The sequence below is a fragment of the Zingiber officinale genome, chromosome 1B, assembly GCF_018446385.1.
Source record: "Zingiber officinale cultivar Zhangliang chromosome 1B, Zo_v1.1, whole genome shotgun sequence".
NCBI lineage: Eukaryota > Viridiplantae > Streptophyta > Magnoliopsida > Zingiberales > Zingiberaceae > Zingiber > Zingiber officinale.
This window is the reverse complement of record NC_055986.1, coordinates 76150527-76175710: the sequence shown is the minus strand read 5'-3', so window position 1 is coordinate 76175710 and position 25184 is coordinate 76150527. Positions and strand designations below refer to the sequence as shown.

Sequence of the window (25184 nt, the reverse complement as noted above, 5' to 3'; positions counted from 1 at the left end):
TTTGAATCTCGGAGAAATGGCAAGCAATCGAGATTCGCTAAGGTATGCTCTTAATGTATTCCCTAGGAATATAAAATGGGCATCACTAGAAGATGCCTTCTATATCTCTAAGCATCTAGAAATTGTTACCTTAGAAGAATTATTTTCGACTTTTGAAGTCCATGAGTCAAGATGTGTAGATATGAAGAAGGAGCCAACACACAACATTACCTTTAAGGCAAGGATGGACGAACAAGACTCAGAATCCTCCCTTGAGGATGAAGAAACGACAATGATGGTAAGGCGATTTAAGAAATTATTTAAATCAAGAAAAGTTAACCATCCGCAGGGTAGAAAGAAAAGGATAATCAGATGCTACCATTGCAACGAAGAAGGGCATGTTAAGGACAACTGCCCTAAGCTAAGGAACAAGGATAAGGACAAAGGAAAGAAGCATGTCCAAACAAACAAGTACAAGACTTTAAAGGCGATGTGGGATGAAACATCGTCCGAATCAGAAGTTGAGGCGTTCTCCGGGCTTACGTTGATGGCAAGTCATCAAAATGAATACGAAGAAAGCTCTTCCAAAATGAGCATCGAGAGCATCGATGAAGGGGGAGCAACATCGGAAGAAAGCAGCAGTTCAGGGGAGCCACGGATCACAAGATCGACAAGGTAAGTCAGGTACGATCTCTCCCACCTGACAAGTTGTTTAAGTTTGTAAAATTATTAACCAAAGATTGTTACAAACTTGAAAAGGAAATTAAAAATTTAAAATCAATTCTAGCAAAATCTCGCCCATTAGAGGAATTTGAAAAAATAAAGCTAGAAAATGAGATTTTGTAAAAAGAAATAATGAACTTGAAAAATCATGTATGCTCATATAATACAAGTAGTAGGAAATTTAATAGTCTAAATTGGTATTTTTATTACCACAAAGGACAAATTAGAAAATTTTCTAAGAAATATATACCAAAGAAATTTCTAATTAACCCAATTGGAAGGAATCTATATTAGGTTCCAAAAACTTATCTAAATTAAAGTTAATTAGACTTAGGGCTTTCAGAAAGTGCATTGAATATTTGATTTCTTTATGAGACTTTGTTTAGAAGTGGTTGATGATCCAATAATCAAGAAGGTCTAGTGCCTCGCCACAGCCTAGAAGCCAAATATTGAAATAAAATATTTAATTGACTAACTAATAAAGCATTAAATTGAAATTAGATCATGCTTTAAAAAGTTTTTCAAACATTTTTTTTCTACTTAGAAATTTCTCAAAAATTATTTTTTTGCAAAGTTGTCTAACTAAGAGTTTTTTTAAACTTAGAAAAATTTCTGCTTGAATTTTTTTTACTTAGAAATTTTTTCTTACAAAACTTTAAGTTTCTAAAATTATTGCAATTTTTTTTATATCAAAATAATTTTCAAATTTTTTCAAAGTTTTCAAAAATTATTACCCTTAGATGTTTCTTGGTACCCCATTTTTGTGTGATCAAAGGGGAGAAGGAAAATGTTAAGTCTAGGGGGAGGTAGATTTTCAAATTAATATTTTTTTATTTAAATGGGGAGATAGATTTTCATATTAATATTTTTTAAATTTTTGCACTTTATTACAGAATTTATTGTTTTAACTTTATGTATGTTTACCCTAACTTAACTTGGGTTACTCACATCAAAAAGGAGGAGATTGTTGGAACCCCAAGGTTGTTTTGATGTAATCAAACAAGTTAAGTTAGATCAAGTTTTTTATCCCTGTGTCTAAGTGTGCAGAAGCTTAGGAGCACAAGAAGTCAAGCGGAAGACTCGACTAGCGAGAAGGATGATACGGGAAGGGAGCCGACAGGCTCGGTGCATCCGAGGGATGGAAGAGCTGTGGAAGAGTACATCGGTGGATGAGAAAAACGTACGCAACGTTCGAGGGATAATAAGTTGGAGCGGAAGCCTACTCAAGGAGAAGGCTAAAATTGGGTTCAGGTAAGCCTTATTTCGGTTGGCCGAAATCACCCAAGTGAGCGGAGCTGGAGCAAAAGACCCAGACCGAGGCGAGCAGCACCAGAGCAGAAAGCATGGACCGAAAAAGTCAACCTTGTTGACTTTAAGGGTCCGGGCGCCCGGAGCGATTCTGGGCGCTCGAACCCTCTTTTTATCCACGGTCGACGTGGATGTTGGTCGTTGCCAAGGAGATAAAATTTTATCCCCTTCCAGGCACCTGGAACCCTTCTAGGCGCCCCGACCAAGGCTATACATACAGCCTTGGTCCAGAAATTAAACAACAACAAGAATTACTGAGCAACACTTGTATACACTTTCCACTTTGTTTAGCTTCTTCATTTTTGTGCGTAAATTGTTGTAAAGAGGATTCTCTGCCTGAAGGAGAAAGTAGTGCGATTCATTTCCTTGGATTAACAACCTCCCCGACTATAAGTAAAAATTCCGGAGTCTCTTTCTTTTCTGTTCATTTAATTATTTTTTGCAAGTGTTCATTATTTAAGTTAATTGTCGAGAAGGGTTTCTTTTTTAATTTATGCAAGGCTATTCAAACCCCCCCCCCCTTCTAGCTGGCCAACCGGGGTCCAACAAACCCTACTTGTTAAAACCTTAGAAAACTATATTTTTATCGCTCAAATTTATGTAGACGACATAATATTTGGTTCAACAAATGCAAAATTCTTAAAAGAGTTTATCAAATTAAAAACACTTAGTAGAGTAGATTAAAATTTTTTAAAATTTTTACTATTTTAAAAAGTTACTATATTGTCTTGTTTTAAAATTCTAGGAAAATTATTTTTAAAACTCTTAATTTTACTAGAATTTTCAAAGATTGGAAAGAGTCTAGGGCTTTTCCTTTAGAAAGTATGTACCCATAGGTTTCAGCTAAAGGATCTCACAAGCACACTAGGATTACCTTGCTTGTGTATGCAAAAACACTTAGAATTGTGTGAGATGCAAAAATACTAGGACTACCTAGGACTTTAGAATGCTTATGTTTGTACATCAACATAAGTCTGGACAATAAATACCAAGTTAAATTGATCAAGTTAAGTTATCCATTTTAGTTAAACTAACTGGAACACTTACTTAACTTGACTAGCTAAGTGAAAGCTACAATCTTATGGTGAACAGCTAGTAACTAAAGGTTAGACAGTTTAATAAGGAAGGTAGATGTTTGTTTTGAAGATTTGACACTCTTATGCTTGGACTCTAGGACCCTAAAACTTAAAGTATTCATTTTTTTTTTGCATTAATTAAAGGGGAGTGAAAGAAAGTTTAAGATTTCTTAACTATTTTTCTTAAAGGAGGAGTGACATTAATTTTTCTTAAATGTTTTCTCAAAGTAATAGTATTCTTTTTCAAGATTTTAGATCAAAGTATTTTTCAAAAAGGAAGTTTAAATATTTCTAGCTGGACAACTAAGTTTTTGAAAAAGTATTTTTAACTAAGTGTTTTAAATTTTTTTTCCAAAAAGCAAAGTACTTGATATAATGTTTTTAACTTAGCTAAGTATTTTTCAAAGAAATCATTTTCTTAGCTAAGTATTATTATAAGGAATTCTTTTCAAAACTTAAATTTAACTAAGTTTTTTTTAACTAAGTTTTATCAAAATCTTTTTAAGCTAAGTACTTAACTAAGTTTTTATCAAAATTTTTTAAAGCTAAGTACTTAACTAAGTTTTTGTTAAAATTCTTTTAAAAGCTAAGTATTAAGTTAAGTTTTTTTAAAAGAAAATCTTTTAAAAGCTAAGTATTGAGCTAAGTTTTTTTTCTTTTAAAAGCTAAGTATTGAGCTAAGTGTTTTTAAGAAAACCTTTTCAAAGATAAGTATTGAGTTAAGTATTTTCTAAATACATCATTTTCATAGCTAGGTATTTAGCTATTTTGTTTAAAAGATAAACAATTTTTAAGCCAAGTAAGTGGTACCCTTCATGGAGAGTTTAAAAGATTGAAAAAACTAGCATTTCAGATTTAAATATTCTTTTTCTCTCTAACTTAGTACTCTTTTTTGATATATGGCAAAGGAGGAGAGAAAAGTTAGAGTTAAGAGTTAAACATAAAACATGAGCATAAGGAGGAGTTTTTTTTAAAAAATATGTCAAAATTATTGTACTTTACTTATGCTCATGCTTAAATTCCTTTTCATTATATTACAGTAAATATTATTATGTTTTACTTAACTTTGAATTGTGTTGTCATAATCAAAAAGGGGGAGATTGTTGGTAGGGGAAGCACTAGACAATCGAACTTATGTTTTGATAATGGCAAAGGGTTCAAAGTTAAGTTTTCTTGTTATCTAATAAATGTGATTGAGCTTGCAAGAAAGTCCTAAGTGTTCTTAGGCAAAAGTCCTAGTGGATATTAGGCAAGTGGAAACCCCTAGGGGAGGTAACCCTAGGTCCTAGGGGTAGTAACTCTAGGTTATAGAAAACTCTAAGGAGAGGTAACCCTAGGTCCCAAGGGATGACAACTCTAGGTTATGAAAACCCCTACGGGGAGGTAACCCTAGGTCCTAGGAGGTAGTAACCCTAGGTGGAAAGTCTTGGCGGGTTGTGAACTTTGGACGAAATCCTAGAGTCGGGGACTCTAGGTGAAAATCCTGGTGGTCGCAGACCAGGTAAAAGTCTGGACGGGTCGTGGAGTGGACGTCCAGCATAAAGACCTGAAGTCTCAGGCACTGAGTAAAAGTCTAGTCGGTTTGGACGGGTAAACGCTCCTGAGAGGAGTAGATGAGGATGCTTTCCCTAAAGAGGGAACAGTAGGTGTCCGTTCGACGTAGAGTTTCTAGTGAAATCTGAAAGTCAGAATCGAACAGTCTAATGACTACCAAAATGGATTTTACTTCATATGTTATCTGCCTATTTTCTAATGTCTGTTTTTCAAGGAACTAACATGTTACAGGTTGAAGAGTTGGCATTAATCGATCGATCAAACCTTTGGATCGGTTGACCGAACCACTGAGTGAACATATCAAATTCCAGCTCGAGGTGAAGTGTTGACCAGGGAATCGGTCGACTGAAGAGGGAGGTTCAGTCGACCGAACGTGGATTAGCTTCAGACTGGGTTGATCAAATCATATAAGTCAGAGATCATCGACGGGAACGGTCGACCGAATGCAGACTTTTATCCAAGCAGAAGCATGTGGACGAAAAGCTGAGCAGGTTCAGAGGGTTCGGTCAACCAAACACCTAGATCGATCGACCGATCAGCTTCGAGTTAAAGACTGATCCCGAGATCAGTGGATCTGGATCATGTCTAGCTCAGCTATAAAAGGAGGGTCGTTCAGCAGCTTCATAGAAGACATTCAGAATGATCTTCTTACATGTGCACTGCTCCGGAACAACTCAACAACGCCTAACTGCTGCTCCGACAATCAACGAACAACTAATCATTTATTGTCAGTACACTTTGTTTTTGTTAATACTTGTACTTGCATATTTGTAAAGCCTTTTCGAATATATGCCCAATGAAAGCGATCAACGATCGCAGGCTTTAGAGTATGACTCGTCGCAGACTCCAAACCAAGTAAAAAAAATTGTGTTAGCATTGCTTTTCTTTTCCTTGTTCTTTATTCCACTGTGTTTATTTTGTGTTTTCTAAAATGAGTGAAAAAGCTACGAGTGCTATTCACCCCTTCCCCTCCCTCACCTCTAGCACGTCATCGATCCTACACACCAATGCCATTATTAAAGTAACAGGTGTAGGTATACCTAACAAAGGTCAACAAACATGAGTTTCTCTCCAAACATGGACCCTACACAAACAATATTACAATAACAAATACAAATAGCCGCAAGACCAGCCAAGGCCAGCTACTGTTGAGCGCGGTTGGCCTTGGCTAGTCGCAGTCGACTGGGGTCACCCACGACCAGCCAAGGCTAGCTGTAGCCACTCGCGGCCAGGAAAACCCAAAATTGGCAACCCGCAGCTAGCCAAGGCCAGTCGCATCGACAGAGGCCAACCAAGGCCAGCAATAGCTAGCTAAGGGCAATAGCGGTTAGCCAAGGCTAGCTGTGACCAACCAAGGCTAGTCGTAGCCAGCTGCCCCTCAGAGAGGAGAGAAAAGCGTAAGGGAGAGAGAGGGTACTTACCAGCATAGATCTTTACTGGATAAGAGGAATCGACGTCAAAGTCACCATCGTTGAGGGGAAATAAGGACAAAGAAATGGGGGAATCAACTAAGTGTTGATTTTTTAGGTGTTTTGGTGACAAAATAATTCATCGCCAAATTTATCATAGAATTGGCGATGAATCCATGGATTCATTGCTAATTTTACGACGAATCCATAGATTCATCGCATAGTTGAAAAAAATAAATATGTCTGAAATCGGTTGAAGAACCTAAAGAGCTTACAATGACATAAAACTAGTTTCCATGTGTTCGTATAAATCACCTGATTATATAAATGCCCTTAAACAATAATTTGACCTAATATATTGAGATTTTTAAGTTTTAAAACACAAATTAGATTTTTTAGGCATATTCATGTTAAAAAAATTATTGATCTGAATATATTTGGTCAAACTGATGTTTAAGAGTATTTTTATAATCAAAAGATTTATACAAACATATAAGAACTTATTTTATATCATTTTGAGCTTTCTAGGCTCATATGCGAGTTTAAGACACATTTAATTTTTTATTTAGTGTGCGATGAATCCTAGGATTCGTCACCAAATTTGTAATTCATCACCAATTTTGTGACAAATCATTGGATTCTCACCAATTCTGTGACAATTTCATGGATTTGTCTCGAATTGAAAAAAATAAAATAAAAAAATTAACTATGTCTGAAACTAGTTGAGGGTCCTAAAGAGCTCAAAATGATATGAAATCAATTCCTATGTATTCATCTAGTTCTCCAATTATATAAATGCCCTGAAATATCAATTTGACGCAACATATTGAGAGGAGTGATTTTTTAACATCAAAATGACTATAACATATTTAATCAATAACTCTTTTTAGTATTTTTACTAAGTCATCAGTCAATTAAAGTCCATCTAATTGTCTTAACTATGAAAAAATTATATTATATCAAATTGATGTTTGAATTCATGGATATAATCAGAAGAACTAGACAAATACATATGAACTAGTTCCATATATTTCTAATCTCTTTAGGTTCATCAACCATTTTTAGACACATTTAGAGTCATTTTGATGTAAAAAAATCATTAATCTCAATATATTTGGTCAAATTGATGTTTGATGTTATTTATATAATCAAGAGAAATAAATGAATACATAGAAACTAGCTTCATGTCATTTCAAGTTCTCTAAATCTCTCAACTGATTTCGGACATATTTAATTTTTTATTTTAATTTTTCTATGATTTGTTCGCAGACTGAATAAAAAATTAAATCTGACAAAAATCGATTTTGGATACATTAATTTTTATTTTATTTTATTTTTTAATTTTATGACGAATTCATTGATTCATCACATAATTAGCTACATCAATTTTTATATTTTTCAATCTTTTGCGATGAATCCTAAATTCATCAAAGAATTTGTAACGAATATAATTTTCATTGCAAAATTTGCAATGAATATGAAATTTATTGTAAAACCTAACTATTTAAATTCATTACTAATTTGTAATGAAATTTATGATAAAAATTATTTATTACTAATTAGCCACAAAATTTTCTAATTTTATTATTAATTAGTAACGATTTTTTATTTCATCATAAATTTTTTTATAAATTTAGGACAAAAATTTTTCAGCATTAAATTTCATTCCTAAATCAAAATTATTTTGTAGGGTAGCTTTCTCATTACTCGCCTGCTTTCAAAAAGGAGAAACCATAGTAGAATTTTGATGCGGAGAGATTTGCTTAACGAACATACACTGTCGAGTAGGAATTTGGGATTACCAAATCATGTTAAACCACTATGTCATTTTCTTTATTGCTTTTAATCTTTGATTGATTTCAAAATTAGGTTTGATCTTGAAAAATCAAAATTATATTCTATTGCATATTTGATAAGCTTTTAAAATACAATTTTTATTCACCCCGTCGATGATAAAGAATGAGATGACTTCACTAGATCAGTCAAACATTACCAAAGAAAAGTTACCTTTGCAATGTATTTTCAAAATTTTATTTGTCTAATAAGTATTAAGTTTTACTCAATTCTTAAATCATTTTAAATTAAGAAATATATTCCAATACATATGTGCATTATTATCATTTTTTCCTTTTTATAAATGACCTCATGCCAATTTTCAATTTCACATATAGATCGAATATGGAAACAAATTGTTAATTACTTTTTTTTTGAGTGGCGAATTAGAAGCCAGGCTACCTAATAAATATATAAAAAAAAATGGAAACAAATTACGAGATCAACTTTATGTAAAATAGTAACAAATCCGAAGGGCAAAGTCGGAAGAATACAAAATATAATGCCAGCTCCTCGCCTTCCCTCGCATCGTTGGTCTTCCTTCCCTCTCTTTTCTCAAACCGTTTCGGGCGTCTTTCTGAACGAAACTAAGGCGATACGAAATTAGACTGTAGCAGTTGCTGGAATGAGGCGGCGGTGAGAAAGGAAGAGGAGCTCGGTGGTTAGGTTTGCTTGTTCCGTCCTCTGTTTCATTCCCTTGATGTGGAACTGCGATTTGGAGTTGCGACGCCTCTGGCGGAGGCCCCGTTGAGGCGGCGGCGGCGGGGAAGGAGTGAGATGGGATGCAATAGCTCGAAGGTGGAAAAGTCGGATCTGGTGTTTCTGTGCCGGGAGCGGAGGGATTTGATTGCCGCAGCGGTGGACCGACGGTACGACCTCGCCGCCGCACACGCCGCCTACTTCGACGCCCTCTCGTCGGTAGGGGACGCCCTCCATCGATTCGTACAAGAGGGGCTCACGGTGGCGTCCTCCTCCTTGCCTCCGGATTCTCCACTCCTCACCGTACCCTCGCCGATCGGCAAAGGCAAAATAAAGTCTTCCAGCGTGCGCCGTGGCCCTCCCGCGGCTGCTGTTTCCTCTTACGTGACGACGCTCACTCACGCCCTCTCTCCGGATGGATCCCACTTGCCGTTGTCGTCCGTTGCGGATTCGCAGGCGGATCATGACCGAATAAGCGAACCCGACGGAGGCGGTGGCGACCATGGAAAGGATGAATCCTCTACACCACATCAGCATATCTCCTCTTCAAGCCCTAACTCCTCATTCCTAAAATCGTCCGTGGAAATGCCCCAAACAATCTACCAGGAACCATTTCCCCAACCTCGGTCAGATTCTCTCAACAATGGCTATGAATATGGCTATTTTTATCCTCCTTATGGCGTTACAGTGGCACCAGGGACTCCAGCTGCAGATGAAAAATCTGGTCCTTCCGCTCCCATGGTGGCTCCTCCTACTCCCCCTCCGCCCTCGCCAGCCAAAACCTCTGGCTGGGAGTTCTTAGATCCTTTTGCTAGTTATGAGCATTTCTTGCCTAATTACTCTCTGGGTAAGCTTCACACTGGTTTCTTCACGAGTAGTCCTGATTTGGGTGAAGTAAGAAAGCAAGAGGGAATCCCTGATCTTGAGTTTGAATTGGATGCTGAGCCAAAGAAGAGAGTGATGAAAGAGAATACAGAGCTAAAGAAGAACGCAATTGACAAAGGTTTAGGAGGCAAAGAATCTAGCGCTGGAAAGATGGAAGCTGTGTCTGCAAAGAATGCAAAAACGAAGGATGAGAAGACGGATGCTATCTGGTTAGCAGAAAAAGGGAGAATGAATAGTGGGGCATTCAATAATGGCAAAAATGGTGAAGCGAAAGACCGGAAAAAGGGCATGGAGGCATTTGATAAAAAATCCTATGCATCAGAGGACAGTGAGCCAAGCTGTGGGAAATCATTGATTTCTGCAAGTAGTGAGCAATCATTTTTCCTTCACTCCACAAGGGATTTAATAGATGTTGTAAAGGAGATAAGGGAGCATTTCAATTCTGCTGCTGATTGTGGTGCAGAGGTATCAAGGATGCTTGAGGCGGATAAGTTTCCTTACCATTCACGAAGTGGAAGGTTTGGAGGTTAGTCTTCCATTTTTCTTGTCAGTTAAAGTATTCTGCTCTCCATCCACATATTTGAGATGAGTTTAAATTCTGATATCATCTGCTAAATCATGGATTTTATTTGATATCATCCACATCATGGTAATTCTTTTAACTCCTTTGTCATAGTTCTCTAATTGTAATTTGTTTTTTAACATTGCAAAACTCGTTTTCTAACATGATCTCCTTTGTCATAGTTTTCTAAGGTAAGTTATATAAAACCGCAGTTAGATGTACTATGTTATATAGAGCTGAATGTTGGGCTATGACTTGAGCACATGAACAGAAGATTAGAGTTGCAGAGATGAGGATATTAAGGTGGATGTGTGAACATATGAGGATGGATAAAATAAGAAATGAGAGCATTAGAGAGAAAGTCGGAGTTGCATCTATTGAGGAAAAACTCTGAGAGACACGTTTAAGATGGTACGGACATGTACTTAGACGGCCAATAAATGCTCCAGTTAGACAATGTGAAACTATGATAAACATGCATATCAAACGAGTAAGAGGAAGACCAAAAAAGACTTGGTTAGTAACAATAAAATAAGATAAAATTTATTTAATATAGTAGGAGATAGAGCTCAATGACGTAAAAAGATTCATACAGCCGACCCCACCTGGTAGGAAAATGTTTGGTTGTTGTTGTTGTTGTTGTACCTTTAATTCTAATGATATTTTCTCTGGTTGTATCAAGGTAATTTAAGTGACTCAAATGTATTATGTAAACCCTTTGGGCTTCACTCTACCAACCTTGCACATCAACCCTAATCATAATTTAGGGCTTTTTCAATTAGTGATGAATGTGTGAGCTGATGGATATTGTTGAATGTATCCTTTCTCTTGTTCATTTAGATAGATGAATGAATGAATGGATCCATCCATCACCTATTCAGTTAGAAAGATAAGTTAAACTACAAACAAATAAAATCGAAGAAAGATTAATTCCTTTTCCCTCCTCTTTCATTTAATTCAGTCAACTTGTAAACCTTCCTCTCTTCTAATTGTAAGAACTAAGAAGGTTAAAATGTCAATTATAGATGGATGACTTCAATATTAACTTTGATGCAATAGCCCACTCATAGGCATGCCAATTAGCTATGCTCAAGATGGATGGATCTAGTTGGGTTGTGTTATGTCTGCCACTCCCTAAAGGGGTTATGCAGGCTACAATTTGTGATGGCACAACCCTAGATCAATGCAAATTCAGCCATGATATCTCGTGTCATGCCTATGTCAACTTACCAAGTTGCAAAGATAAAAAAATATTTTAAAGTATAGATAATAAAATTAACAATAGTAATAAATGCAATTTTAAATATTAAACAAATTTTTCTTAAATATATATTATAAAAATTATAACTATTTAGTATAATTTTATTTTATTTTCTTTTTTAAAAAATCTCTATAGATAGAAGGAATACTATTTAGAAAATAATTATAAAAGGTATTCAATGTCATTTTTAGCCAGAGGTTATCCTTAACCCATTCAAAATATTAACTTTGACTTAGATTGCGACCTTATCTAGTTTAACTTATCCCATATTTAGAAATGGACAATTTTTAAAATCATTTAATTTTTGTAAATAAGGAAAAATATCAAGGATATATATTTTATAATAAAAAGTTATAATAATTTAGGAAAGAACACTCTTGTTTAGTAATTGTTTAAGATTATAATATGTATTTGAATGCTAAAGGGAGTGAATTGTGTGTAAACCTTCAAATACACATTTCATAGTTTTCTTGCATTTTCATATGGATGAATAAATGTTAGAAATTAAATGTGCAATGAAAATAAAAGATAAATCAAGGCAATGTCAATAGGATATTTAACGTGGTTCGAACTCCCAAAACTAGTCCACGCTAAGTTACTCCATGCAAAATCTACTATAAAGTCATTCTCCTTCAAGAGGTGGAGAATCCTTTAATGAAAATCTTTCCTTACAAGATGGAATAAATAAGAGAAAACCCCACAAAAGCTTAAAGATCATAAATCTATCTCAGGAGATAGGCAACAAAAGGTGGGTTGGAGAAGAGGACAAGAAGTCCATGAAACTGAAGGAGGCTTGCATGAGACTGGATGGTAGATGATGGCGGAAGATATAGGAAGTGGCAAAAAGAGAATCAACCATTAAATGATGGATGAAGTGACATTAAAGGTATGGTGGAAGGGGGGGATGCTTAGAGATGAAGGACCCTTTAAGAGAAGGTGGATTATCATACTAAATTAAGAATTCAACTTTAATACCAATTGCTAAAACATAGGATAATTAATATGAATAATTGGAATTGTAAATTGAATTAATTAGATTAATAATATTATAGCAAGTTTAACTAAATATATTAATAAAAGTACCATGAGTATCTAAATTTCATTAGTTATTATTTTCTAAAATAGATTATTATTTAATATTCAATATTAGTTTAATTAAGCAAGAGTTTGTGACAAAATTATCAAAAGATATTATAACTCTTGAATCTTGATCAATATTTAATGAAGAAGAAATGGATGAAGTGCTTAGTTTACATTCACATGCAACAAAGTTATTTTATTGATCTCACAACAAATATTAGGTGGTTAGTCAGTGAAAGATTTAAGTTAAAATTTACCAGAGCAACAATAATGACTATCTCTTTCGCATGCATGCCTTCACTAGTATTCAAACAAAGATAGGGATAGACTTGGTAGATTTGTTGATTTTGTCAAAATTGATATTATTTGGCAAATTTCAATATATTATATCCTCTTTATTCATGATTTGATAAGTTTTTAATCAATTTAATCTATTTTCTAGTGTAGTTAGTAATTTCTTTGAAACCCTACTTTCTTTAAATTTAACCATTGATTTATAAGAGGATTAGCGTTTTCAATAATGAATTCTAGTATCTTTGGTAACTATAAGGCAAGGAGTTTCTTGGCTTTTTGGTTGGGATGGTTTTCTATTTCTAAGAGTTAAGTTCTTAATGCTTAAATATCTTAACTAAGTTTTCCATCACTAAATGACTCTTTCATCATTTTTGTGTTATAAAAATCTTGTATTCCTACTTTATCATGATCTTCATAATTAAAAAAAATGGACATATAGGCCTCTCCATGCAAACTATTATAACACGAAGCATGATACTCGGTAAAATTTCATAATCTAGAGTTTTTTTTTTGCAGATATTTCATTCAGAATTTTGGATCAGACAGCTGTTCCTTTTTTGACATCTTCACTTTCTTTTAAGCCACCGCAAGATGCAAATACTAGTACAATGAAGGGAAAAACAGGGAAAAACAATCTTGCTGATGATGTTATCATGAATTCAAGGAACCTTTCATCTACTCTCGAGAAGCTATATCTACTGGAAGAAAAACTTTATAAGGAAATAAAGGTACACTGGAAAAGCTTTCTTTTAGAAAAGATTTCCCATGGGAAAAGTAGATTAGCTCAACTCAATAGAGTCATTGAATTTTGTATTAAGCAATCTTTTATTTGAGCGAATAAGCAAAACTTCACTAATTTGCAAGAACACAAGAAGTTTATTGTGAGTAGAATACTTTGATGCTCTCAAGACTAGATTTTTCTTGGCAAAAATTCCATTTAATTCAGTTACTCCTTCAAAATGACCTTAGAATTTCATAATCATTAAAATGTTGCACTTAAGTTTTCATTCTCTTGTAATCTAAATCCCTTCCAACCATTTATATGCTTAGTGCCTTACAAGAATAATCACGTAGCAAACATGTGGCATTATTCATTGGAGTTGTAAACTTGATACATAATTTAATCCATTAGATGAAGTAACAATATTGATGGCTACGGGGTAAAGTGATCATCATTATCAAGCCCCAACTACTTAGAGTCGATTTCATGAATCCTATCCCTTTGTTAAATTCTATGTAAGACAATCTAGCTTAGGAAAATTGAGATTCATGTTTATTGGTTCAAATAGATATTTATGCTCACTTTCTGAGTGTAACATAACCTAAATCATTTATCATATGGGCTTGGAATTGATATTGATTGTTTTGTTAGAAAGCGATAAGTGCTTGAAAATTTTGGATATAATTTGATGATTTTGAAACTTTGGGTGCATTTTGAAAAAGGAGATTGATTCCAAGGTGTAAAATGAAAATTTCCTTCCTTTAACTTAATCCTGCACTATGATGGGACTAAATTATGAGACTAACAATCATCAAAATTGAGAAAACAACTTGAGTGGTAAATGTTATCATTTTAATTAATTCATTAATAGCTTTGATATTTTCACTTACAAGTAAAATATATTATCACCCACCTTTTAAACAACTAATATCAGATGAATGTTGATAAGAAATGGCAACATAAGATACAAGACACTAGTATTTACTTATCTAGTGATGTTTTCATGTACTTTTTTAGCTTGTCCATTTATATATCATGCTAGTTTCCATGTTTGTTGGTCCACATTAATAGAAATTTGGCAAAGCCATAGAATTTAAAGGAAAGCAATGTGACAAAATCACCAACCATTGCATTGACATATGCTTGCTTGAATATGCAAAATGTAACAAGGAAATGTATAAAAAGAGAATTTACATGGAGTGCCAGCAAGAAGAAATCCTTTTTCACTAGCTAATATAACTTGATAAAGAGATGCCCTAATCAGTAGTCACCTTGAGTGCCTCAAGTTGAGCTAGAAAACAAACCCACTGGTTCTTTGGAGAGATTTGCATAATAATGTTGTCACCATTGATATTTCTAATCTCTTCTAATGCACCTTTATTCGAATCCTGGAAACAACCTCTTGCAAAAAGCAGGGTAAGGTTGCGTACAATGGATCTTTTCCCGAGACCCTGCATGGTGGGAGTTTCGTGCACCGGGCTGCCTTTTTTTTTTTTTTTTTTTTCTAATGCACCTTACTATAAGAAAAATAAAACATGTGTTGTAATGGTGGATGTTTATGTCAGACTTTGTTGATTTTTTATCCCTTTTGGAAATTCCTAGGCTGACTTCTTTTAGTTCACATTCAGCACATTTTGAAAGCCATCTTGTTTCTTATGACCTTTAAATGACTTTATGTATCTTACATTGTAAGAGCTGTGTCTAATGTTTCCCAAATATTGGCACTTTGTGCAAGTTATTTGAGTAATTGTTTTCTAAAAATGTCCTATTTAGCTTGTGCATGAAAAATGCTTGTACATTTAATAATGCATTTCAATTATTTAACTAAATCACTAGTCTTGATGTATCAATGCCAAAATATTTTATGAAACCTTCAGCAGTTGCATGCACTAATCTGAATCAATGGCAAATTTGGAAGCCAATAATTGCTTTTTTTTTTTAGTTAATCTTCTTTTCCACAGCGGATAGGTTAAAAAGTTCAGCTAACAGTTAGTAAGCGCATTCTTTGTTGCTTCATCATCCCTCTTTATGGACATCTCTATTAAATTTTCTAGGTGATTGTTCTAGGAGGAAGAAAAACTTCGAATCATCTATGAAAAGAGATACAAACAACTAAAAGCTTTGAGTGATAGTGGAGCAGACTCCTCTAAGATTGAAATGACTCAAATTTCAGTAAGAAAACTGGAGACAGAAATCAGTGTCATTGTTAGATCTATCAATTCCATTTCAAACAGAATGCACAAGATCAGAGATGAAGAACTGCAACCTCTACTTACTGAATTAGTGCGAGGGTATGCCCCAAGCTTTGTTGTGATTCTTTTTGTTACTCATTTTTTATTACCAATTAGCATTTTAGCACAATTAAGTTAAAGGATCAATTGTTAAATCTGTTCGATACTTTCTAACTCTAACAAATCTATCGTGTACTTTTAAAATCACCAATCTATCATCTACTTTCAAAAATCACTCTGTCATACTTTGCCATGTACTTTACACCTTTTAAAAAATCAATCCCGTACTTTTAAAAATAACAAACTATTACTATTTAAAAATAAAACAAATATATTATGAAATAAAATTTGTTAAGAATTTATCAACTGATGGTATACTAAAAGAGAATTTTTATTAACTAGGCATGCAGTTATTTCATGTGTTAACAAATAATTAGTGGAATTTCATTTGTGTGATAGATTTGTTACATTTTTATATAGTATGAAATAGATTTGTTAAAAATTGTAAATTATGTGATAAATTTAGCAATTAAACCAAAGTTGAATGTTGCAGCTTCAAGCAGGTAGCTAATGGATATTGACAAAGTCTACTTGCCTATATATTGACCATATTGAAATCCTTTAAAATAATATTCAGTTGTTAGTAGATAGTTCGATATGGGGAAATATTCCCTTGAAATTAACAAAGAGATCAAAAGTTTGTCATTGTCAAGACATGTTAGTCTCAGATATTTGAGGTAACTATCTAGATCTCAGGAAAGAGTTACCAGAGGTTTTATTCAACATATCTTGATCAAAAGTTTGTCATTATCAAGGAATATTCGTTTTAACTATTTGAGGTTATTATATAGGCCTTGTCTCTCCATTGACAACAATTTACATAGTAGAAAACCAGTCTTCTAACCTCAATAAACTATAGTAGAAGATGATATATGTATCGAATTTGCATCATACATCATCATAGTACGAGTGCATTCTATTCTATACTAGGAAACCTTTAATCAAGGTTCAAAATCTTGAGCCGTGTTTGAGTTTCGGTCTTTGACTGGAACGATATTATTTTGATATTGTGTTGACATCCTAATGCATAGTGCCGGTGGTGAATTGGAGGTTGAAGGAGATGAAGTTGAGGAAGAAGACTTTATCTATGCCAAGTGGTTTTGAGTTTCAGTAATTTACCAAAATGATACATTTTGATTGTTTTGCCTGGCATGATATGATATTTCAAACAATGCCTCTAATCCAACCATTAGATCAATTAGTGGATGACCAACATCTAAAGCCAACTTTAAATGTCAATGTTTCCATTTGCAACTGTTTGCAGATCAAAATTTAGAGTTTGATGCTTTGATGCTCAATGGTTATTCATTGGCACTGTAATTTGTAAAGGAACTTAACCTCTAGAACTATGGTTTGTTTGGAATTCAAATATGGTATCTGATAAATATTTTTTTCCTGTCTATGACTTTGTTTACACTCTTTTATGAGAAAAGAAGGAATACATGGATGATTGCTGTAGGGGCTCTTGAGATCTGTTCAATAAAGAAAATTTATGTATCTACTGTCATTACCCAACACATTCTGATAGCTGTTTTTCAATTTCATGTAGACTTTTAAGAATGTGGCAGAGTGTTCTGAATTGCCATCAGAAGCAGCTGAAGGTTATAGTTAATAGCAAAATCCACAAGCTGGTGTCAAGAACTGGAAGTCAACGAGAATCAGTTTCCAAAGCCACTAAGGAATTGCAGTTGGAGCTGATAAACTGGTACCAATGCTTCATTGATTGGATTTTCGTACAGAAATCATATATTGATGCCTTGAATGGGTGGTTAATTAGCTGGTTGCCTCAAGAAGTCGAGCAGACATCTGATGGAGTTGCTCCTTTCTCTCCTAGTAGGATTGGAGCTCCATCTGTGTTTGTCCTCTCGAATGATTGGTACCATGCAAACAAACATATTTCAGGAAAACAAGTCATTGAAGCTATGGATACTTTTATTAGGATTCTTCACAATCTTTTGCGGACTCAAAAAGAGGAAGAACATCATAGACTCGAAGCAGAGTATCTGTCTCAGGTTTATGATAAAAATTTAGTTAATTTCATGGAGAAAGACACAGCGGGGCATCTGGAGATTGAATCTGTAAGTGAGAACGGTCTGCCACACCGTGATGATGGCATAGTCAAATTGGACTTTCTGAGAAAGAGATTGGATGAGAAGATTCACAAACATAAGGAGAGTTTAAATCAAATTAAAAAGGTTTCTTCCAGTACTTTGCAAAGTGGATTGACTCCATTATTCGAAGCACTAGGGAGCTTTACTTCAGATATATTAAGAGAGTATGATAGTGTTAGAATTCCAACTGAAGGTGGAGAAATGCAGGACAAGTGTAAAAGCCGTTTTAGTTAAATGAATTTATTGCCTTGGATGGGTTTTATTGAAGGTGATGTTTCAAGATTGGCCTTGCTTCTTCGGGAAGAGACTGACTGAACTGTTCTTCGTTAGAAACATTTGAGAAAATGGGATGTTAAGACATAATAGACAAGCATAATGGCTGAGCAGAACATTAACAGATCTAGTAGTTCACAAATGCAATTACAGTTCAGGTAGTGTGACATACACCAAAGTTCTTTGTTCACGCAAAGATTAATGCCCTATGGGACAAAGCTGTTTCAATGGCATAAAATTTTTCTTTTTAAATGTTTGGCATTCTAGGTTGCAGATGTTTAATGTTTTGGGAATATTCTTATTATTTGAGTGCTTGATCGTGCAAAAGCACGAATCATTATCATATATCTGGCGTTGCATAGTCAATGGATGCCTTATGGAGCAGTTGTGACTTGTACATTTATAACTTAATCTAAAATTGGATCATCTTTGCTACCTCCTTACCCTTTTATTCTATCTTCGATTCCTCCTTCATTCGTTGTTTACCCATCTTCTTTGTTATGCTACTATCTTAATGATATGATCATAGCTAGTTTCTTTCAAATCATGATGGGATCATATGCTCGCTCAGGATGCTGTGATTTACCTCCCTCGTGATGGCCTTGGGTCGGGTGCGACGGGGGCGCTGGGGACGAGCGATTTCGTCTTTTGCCACATGATGGGATCATATGATTTTTGCATGAAGAGTAGCCGATTAATCAATTCTTCAACCGAATGGATTAATCAATTCTTCAACTGAATGGAATCGAGTTATTTATTATTATTATTATTATTATTATTAGCTAGCACTAAATATCTAATCCTTCGAATTGATTAATTCTGAGAATAGTCTATTTGATCTCATGAAAATTTTCTACTAGCTATTAAGGTAAATTTGAAAATAATCACAGTGGAGGTCTAATAGTCTAACATTCTAAATTTATCATCCCATTAGAGAAAATAAATGAGACATTGACATTAGACATTAAGTTATGTTATGTTATGTTATTTATTTTTTGTAACTTTTGCTAATTAAATTTGCTGTTGAAATTAAGCTGTTACATGAATGATTTGTAAGCCTTGGATATTTTAATCTTCGGTCGAATGCTCTTGATCCTGTCCGAATCGCCGAACCAAAGGACGCTGGGCACGTGGTGCTTTCCTAGTCGATGGCGCAGGCCTCCGAAGCTCCAGCGATCATGCACAGAAGTCGGGCCGGGAAGGGGTTCCCGGCGGCGACCCTCCGACTCTCAAGTCAGGCAAAGCTCAATAGAGAGAAAGGGGCTCCAAAACTCGTAGAGCGCGTACCTCCGGCGAAGTGAGAGGTTCTTTATATAGAGTGGTGAAAGAACTAATGCACGTCCACCGAGGTGCATATGTGTCGGCAGCCCATACCCCGGTATGCACCTGTCAGAGAGCTTACCTGACGCCATACTGCAACAGTCCCATTGCGCCTTCGATGGGACAACAGGACACCCCGTTGTCAGACTAGGAGTATGGCCTAGCCATATGACTTGACGGCTGTCAGAAGATGTTCCCCCTTCTTTACTGCTCATAATCCGGGGCGTCCGACCGGCTGGACAGGGAGTCCGTCCGGCCGGCCCCTCCTCCTTTTACGCGCTGGCCGGACGGCAGTCACCTCGCGTCCGGCCTGCCGTTGACATTGGTGTGCTGGGTAAATTTCCAGTAGGCGCTATGTAGAGACTGTTAGCAGTGTCATTTTCTCCTGGTTCTTCCGCTCGGCTCTTAACTACTGTTTCGACAGAGCGCCAGAACCCCTACCCGGTCGGGGCGCCTTTTATTACCGAATGTCCCTTGGTAGGTCGATCGGTCTTATCCATTTCTTCCAAGTCCGGACGGCTCACCCTTCTCCGGCGGGCTACTTGGCCATTTGACCTCCACGTGGCGTTGACCCCTCGTTAGGGGGTCCCGGGCTCTTACCACCGGATCACTTGCCTTCCCCTCGAGTCTAGTCGAAGGAGGCGAAATCCGACTGACTGGACTGCCGATCTGACTGAGCAACGATCGTTGCATTGGGCCGCTCGGCCAGGCATAAGGATGCTCGTCCATTCGGCGGCATCTTGTCCGTGCCTTGTGTTTTCTTGGAATCCATGTCCGATGCTCTCCCCTACTATCCATCACGTGCGCTGCGCACGGTAAGGGGAGCTCATTAAATGCGGCCAATATCCCGCTGACACGTGGCGATCGTGCGTTCGTCAGCGTATGGCGGTGGCGTCACTTCCGATGGGACAGCCGCCGTTTGAAATGAACGGCTGGATGACGACCTTGATATTGGTGACCTGCATCGGACGGTGGAAATTGATGGCGGCCGCCCATATAAAGCTCCCGACCCCTGCTCTTCGCCGCACTTCGACCTCCTCGTTTCCAGACATCCCGCTGCTCCTCCTTTCGCCGGCGACCCTGCGTTTCGGCTTTCCGACGACCCTACAGCGTCTTCCGACCGTCTTCCTTGCTCGTAAGACCTTTTTTCTCGCTCCCAACGTTTTCTTTTTCTGTTAATCGTCTCCTTCAGTCGGTTTCCATCCATTCCTCGCTTGAACCTTCCCCTTTTGTCCCGCATTCTTGTCTTTCGATCATGACCAGTACTTCGCAGTCGACCGGCGGTGCTCCGGGTCTTTGGTATTCGGCCATGGAAAGCCGGTTCGACGAGGAGGACGCCTTGCGCCTTACTCGAACCTATGACCTGCCGACCGATCACCAAATAGTGTTAGCCACACCGGCCGATCGGCCTCATGAACCGCCGTCTGGCACAGTTCTTTTCTTCCGAGACTAATTTCTGGCCGGACTGCGTTTTCCACCCCACCAATTTTTCTTACAAGTTTGCAACTATTTTCGCATTCCGCTCGGCCAGGTAGTTCCCAACTCTATTAGGCTCCTGAGCGGAGTGATAGTTTTGTTCAAACTGAACGGCATCCCCTTAGACCCAAAAATTTTCCACTACTTTTTTTATCCCAAGCAAGCCGAGTGGGGCACCTTTGTTTTCCAGTCTAGGATAGGTTTCGTCCTCTTCGATAACATGCCGAGCTCCAACAAACATTGGAAGGAGCATTTTTTCTATATACGTTTTCCCGAGCGACCAACTTTTCGTACCAAGTGGCAGACGGCGCTGCCAGCGCAATCGGAGCTCGGCAAATTTAGAGGCGACGCGGCCTACCTTCATGCAGCCGAACGGCTAGTTGGTCAGCGCTATCATATTGACAAGCTGCTCCTTCCGGGAGTAATGCACATATTCGGCTTGTCTTCTACCCCAGCCGATCTGCCCTGCAGCATGAGTAAGTTCCCTTATCCTCCCGTTTATTTTGTTCTAACTGATTTATTTCTTGCTTCTGCAGCTGAAGTCATGTGGCGTGCTAAGGCGACCGAGAAGCTCAAATTGAAAGCCGCTCAGATCGAGGCCGTGAAGAACAAAGAGGTCGCCGAGCGGGGCTTGGCGGTTCCAGCTGATCCGGCCGGCGAAGAAGGTGAGGGGACTCCAACTGTCCCCGAAGCCTTAGACGCCCCTGCCTCTCACGATGAGGCCGTGGGCAACATAGCACCTTCTACCGAAGCCGAGGTGGAGGGCCGTTCGGCCGAGGATGTGCCGCTACGCACTCGGAAACACCGACGACCGGAATCCGCATCTGCCTCAACTCCATTTCATGAACCACAGCCCGAGCGAGGCGCGGATGCTCCAGTGTTGTCCGGGATGGTTTCCCTAGAGAGTACCCCGACCCCACATGGCTCTCCGAGGGCAAGCTCCGAGGTGCCGCCGTCCAGTCCTACAAGAACCCTGCGCCGTATCAGGCGCTTGGGCGAGCTTCCCTCCTCATCCACCGGTGGGCCGTCCGGTAAGGCCGACGCTTCTCAGAGCGAGCCGAGCGGCCAGAATTTAATTAAAACCGTTCTGCGCCTTCCTTCGGAGGCGTACATGGCTGCTGCTGATCGGCCAATGGTCCCCGAGCAACAGATCACCTTGACGGGCCCTCTTGCCCAAGCTTGGGTTGACGCTCGGCGTCGAATAGCCAAGATGACTCCCGGGCAGCTCGGCGACAGCAACCTACAACAGGCCACCGGGGTATGCTCTGTTTCTTTGTTTGTGTATTTGAATTATGTTTTTAACCTGTCCACATTTGCTAGCAGAACTGGGTGGAGCAGATCGTCATTAGCGATCGATTGGCCGAACTGGAGGACGACTTGAAAAAACAAAAAGCTGCAGGGGGTACCGGGCCGTCGACGGCCGCTCTGGAGAAGGCCAAAAAACTACTGGATGCCGAACGGAAAAGGGCTTCCGATCTGGCGAGCAAGGTCGTTCGGCTTGAGGCGATGATCAAGCAACGGGATAAGGAGATCAAGACGGCGACCACCCGGAAGCTCTAGGCCATCGATGATATGGACCGCATGAAGGTGGAGATCCGAGGGCTGGAGCAACGCATCAAGGATCTGGATGCTCTGCTGGCTACCGAGAAGGAGAGCCGCTCGGCCGATCTCCAAAGATTTGATGGAGACTTGAAGGATCTCCAAGCCGCCAGCGACGCTGCCCACGCCGCGCTCAAAGAATATCAAGAGGGGGAGTCGGCCCGTTCGGACGAAGTGAGGAAGGCGTATCTCCGCTCGGAAGATTTCGGAGAGAAGTTTACTGACAAGATATCCCTCACTTTCGAAGAAGCGATCAAGGCGGCGGTAGATTACCTGAAGACCAAGGGCCACCTGCCCGCCGAGCTGGCCATCCCCCCCGAGGACCTCGCGACCGTGATGGGCGCCATCCTAGACACTCTTTTTGACTTTGACGCGTGATAAGCGTTTTTTCTTTTTATGAACTTTTTTGTATTCCAGCCGTTCGGCTCAACTTATTTTTGTAGTAACCTTTTTGGTTCACCCAGTGCATAATAGATAATCTTTTCTGTTCCTCCAACCTCTGTTTTGACAAGAAATTTATCTTTCTTCACATTTTAAGTGTTCTTTATAACTCCTCCGCTCGGCTTTACGCTATAACGTGGACTCAAGCCGCTTGCCTTGAATAACATCTTTCGCCATGCAACTAGGTAGCCGCTCGGCGCTCGAACGTCATTCGTTCACTTGCTCACATTTTTAATTCTAATTAACCATCTCTAGCTTTGCGCCTTATTTCAAAGGGGTTTGCACTAGATTCTTGCAATGCGAGCCGCTCGGACGTTTATAGACGCCGGCTCGTCTCTCGATTTTTAACGTCGGAGCTCGACGGTCTTCCGCTCGGACGTTTATAGACGCCGGCTCGTCTCTCGATATTTAACGTCGGAGCTCGACGGTCTTCCGCTCGGACATTTATAGACGCCGGCTCGTCTCTCGATATTTAACGTCGGAGCTCGACGGTCTTCCGCTCGGACGTTTATAGACGCCGGCTCGTCTCTCGATATTTAACGTCGGAGCTCGACGGTCTTCCGCTCGGAGGGTTTATAGACGCCGGCTCGTCTCTCGATATTTAACGTCGGAGCTCGACGGTCTTCCGCTCGGACATTTATAGACGCCGGCTCGTCTCTCGATATTTAACGTCGGAGCTCGACGTTCTTTCGCTCGGACATTTATAGACGCCGGCTCGTCTCTCGATATTTAACGTCGGAGCTCGACGGTCTTCCGCTCGGACATTTATAGACGCCGGCTCGTCTCTCGATATTTAACGTCGGAGCTCGACGATCTTCTGCTCGGACGTTTATAGACGCCGGCTCGTCTCTCGATATTTACCGTCGGAGCTCGACGGCCTCCCCCCCGGACGTTTATAGACGCCGGCTCGTCTCTCGATATTTAACGTCGGAGCTCGACGGTCTTCCGCTCGGACATTTATAGACGCCGGCTCGTCTCTCGATATTTAACGTCGGAGCTCGACGGTCTTCCGCTCGGACGTTTATAGACGCCGGCTCGTCTCTCGATATTTAACGTCGGAGCTCGACGGTCTTCCGCTCGGACATTTATAGACGTCTGCTCGTCTCTCGATATTTAACGTCGGAGCTCGACGGCCTTCCCGGCTAACTTTTAACTGATTATATACGCCCTGGCGAGGGGCAAGGGGTCCTCGTTATCGATCGTGCGGCTCGTTTAATGTACCTCCGGCCGAACGGTCCGGGGCCTCCGATACTAAGCCTTTGGCTCGGATACAATTCACACTGCCGAACGGCGCGGGGTCTACGTCATCGAGCGTTTGGCTAGTATATTTGTACGCCCCGGCCGAACGGCACGGGGTCTTCACGCAGTAGGCCGTTCGGCGAATAATGCTCAATGCGTTTTCATCTTTTTGCTTCCTGCATTACAAGGACATAGGCGACTAGCATATACACAAAAATGAATTACATTCGTGCACCTTTCACCCAGCTCGATAAGGCTGGAGATGATTGGAACTCCACGGTCGATCCAACTGCCGTCCGACTTCATCCTCCAAATAATATGCGCCTGAGCGGAGCTTTTCAATAACCTTGAAAGGGCCCGCCCATGGTGCCTCCAATTTGCCGACGTCGCCGACCGGCTTGACTTTCTTCCAAACAAGATTGCCGACCTGGAATGATCTGGGGATTACGCGGCGATTGTAATTTTGCTTCATCCGTTGCTGGTACGCCATCAGCCGGACGGACGCCTTGGCTCTTTCCTCTTCGACCAGATCCAGCTCTGTGTTCCTCCACTCGGCGTTGCCCTCATCATAGCTTTGGATCCTAGCGGATTCGACTCCGACTTCAACAGGAATGACCGCTTCGCCGCCATACACCAAGTGGAAAGGCGTGACGCCCGTCCCTTCCTTTGGAGCCGTTCGGATGGCCCATAAGACGCCCGACACTTCATCTGGCCAACTTCCTCCCAAATGGTCGAGCCAAGCGCGCAAAATACGAAGAATTTCCCGATTGGCCACTTCGGATAAGCCACGGACGTGAAGTGTTGCTCGATGCCGTAGCTTTTGCACCAATCCTCTAGCATCTTCCCTGTGAATTGTCGCCCATTGTCTGAGACCAAGCGGCGAGGGATGCCGAACCGACAGATGATGTGTTGCCAGATAAATTTTTTGACCATCTGTTCGGTGATCTTGGCTAGCGGCTCGGCCTCCACCCACTTGGAGAAATAATCAACCGCCACTAGCAAAAATTTCCGCTGCCCGGTCGCCATCGGGAATGGACCAACAATATTCAT

At 39.2% G+C, this 25184-nt stretch overlaps 1 protein-coding gene across 1 annotated transcript; it reads left to right on the top strand.

Moving 5' to 3' along the window:
* Positions 1 to 8428: 8428 nt before the first annotated feature.
* On the top strand, positions 8429 to 18436 carry LOC121967844 (nitrate regulatory gene2 protein-like). Its single transcript, XM_042518332.1, has 4 exons — positions 8429 to 9992; positions 13180 to 13391; positions 15452 to 15675; positions 17225 to 18436. Exons 1-4 carry the CDS (start codon positions 8660 to 8662, stop codon positions 18018 to 18020), a joined length of 2565 nt encoding a protein of 854 aa, XP_042374266.1. The 5' UTR covers positions 8429 to 8659; the 3' UTR covers positions 18021 to 18436.
* The last annotated feature ends 6748 nt before the right edge of the window (positions 18437 to 25184 follow it).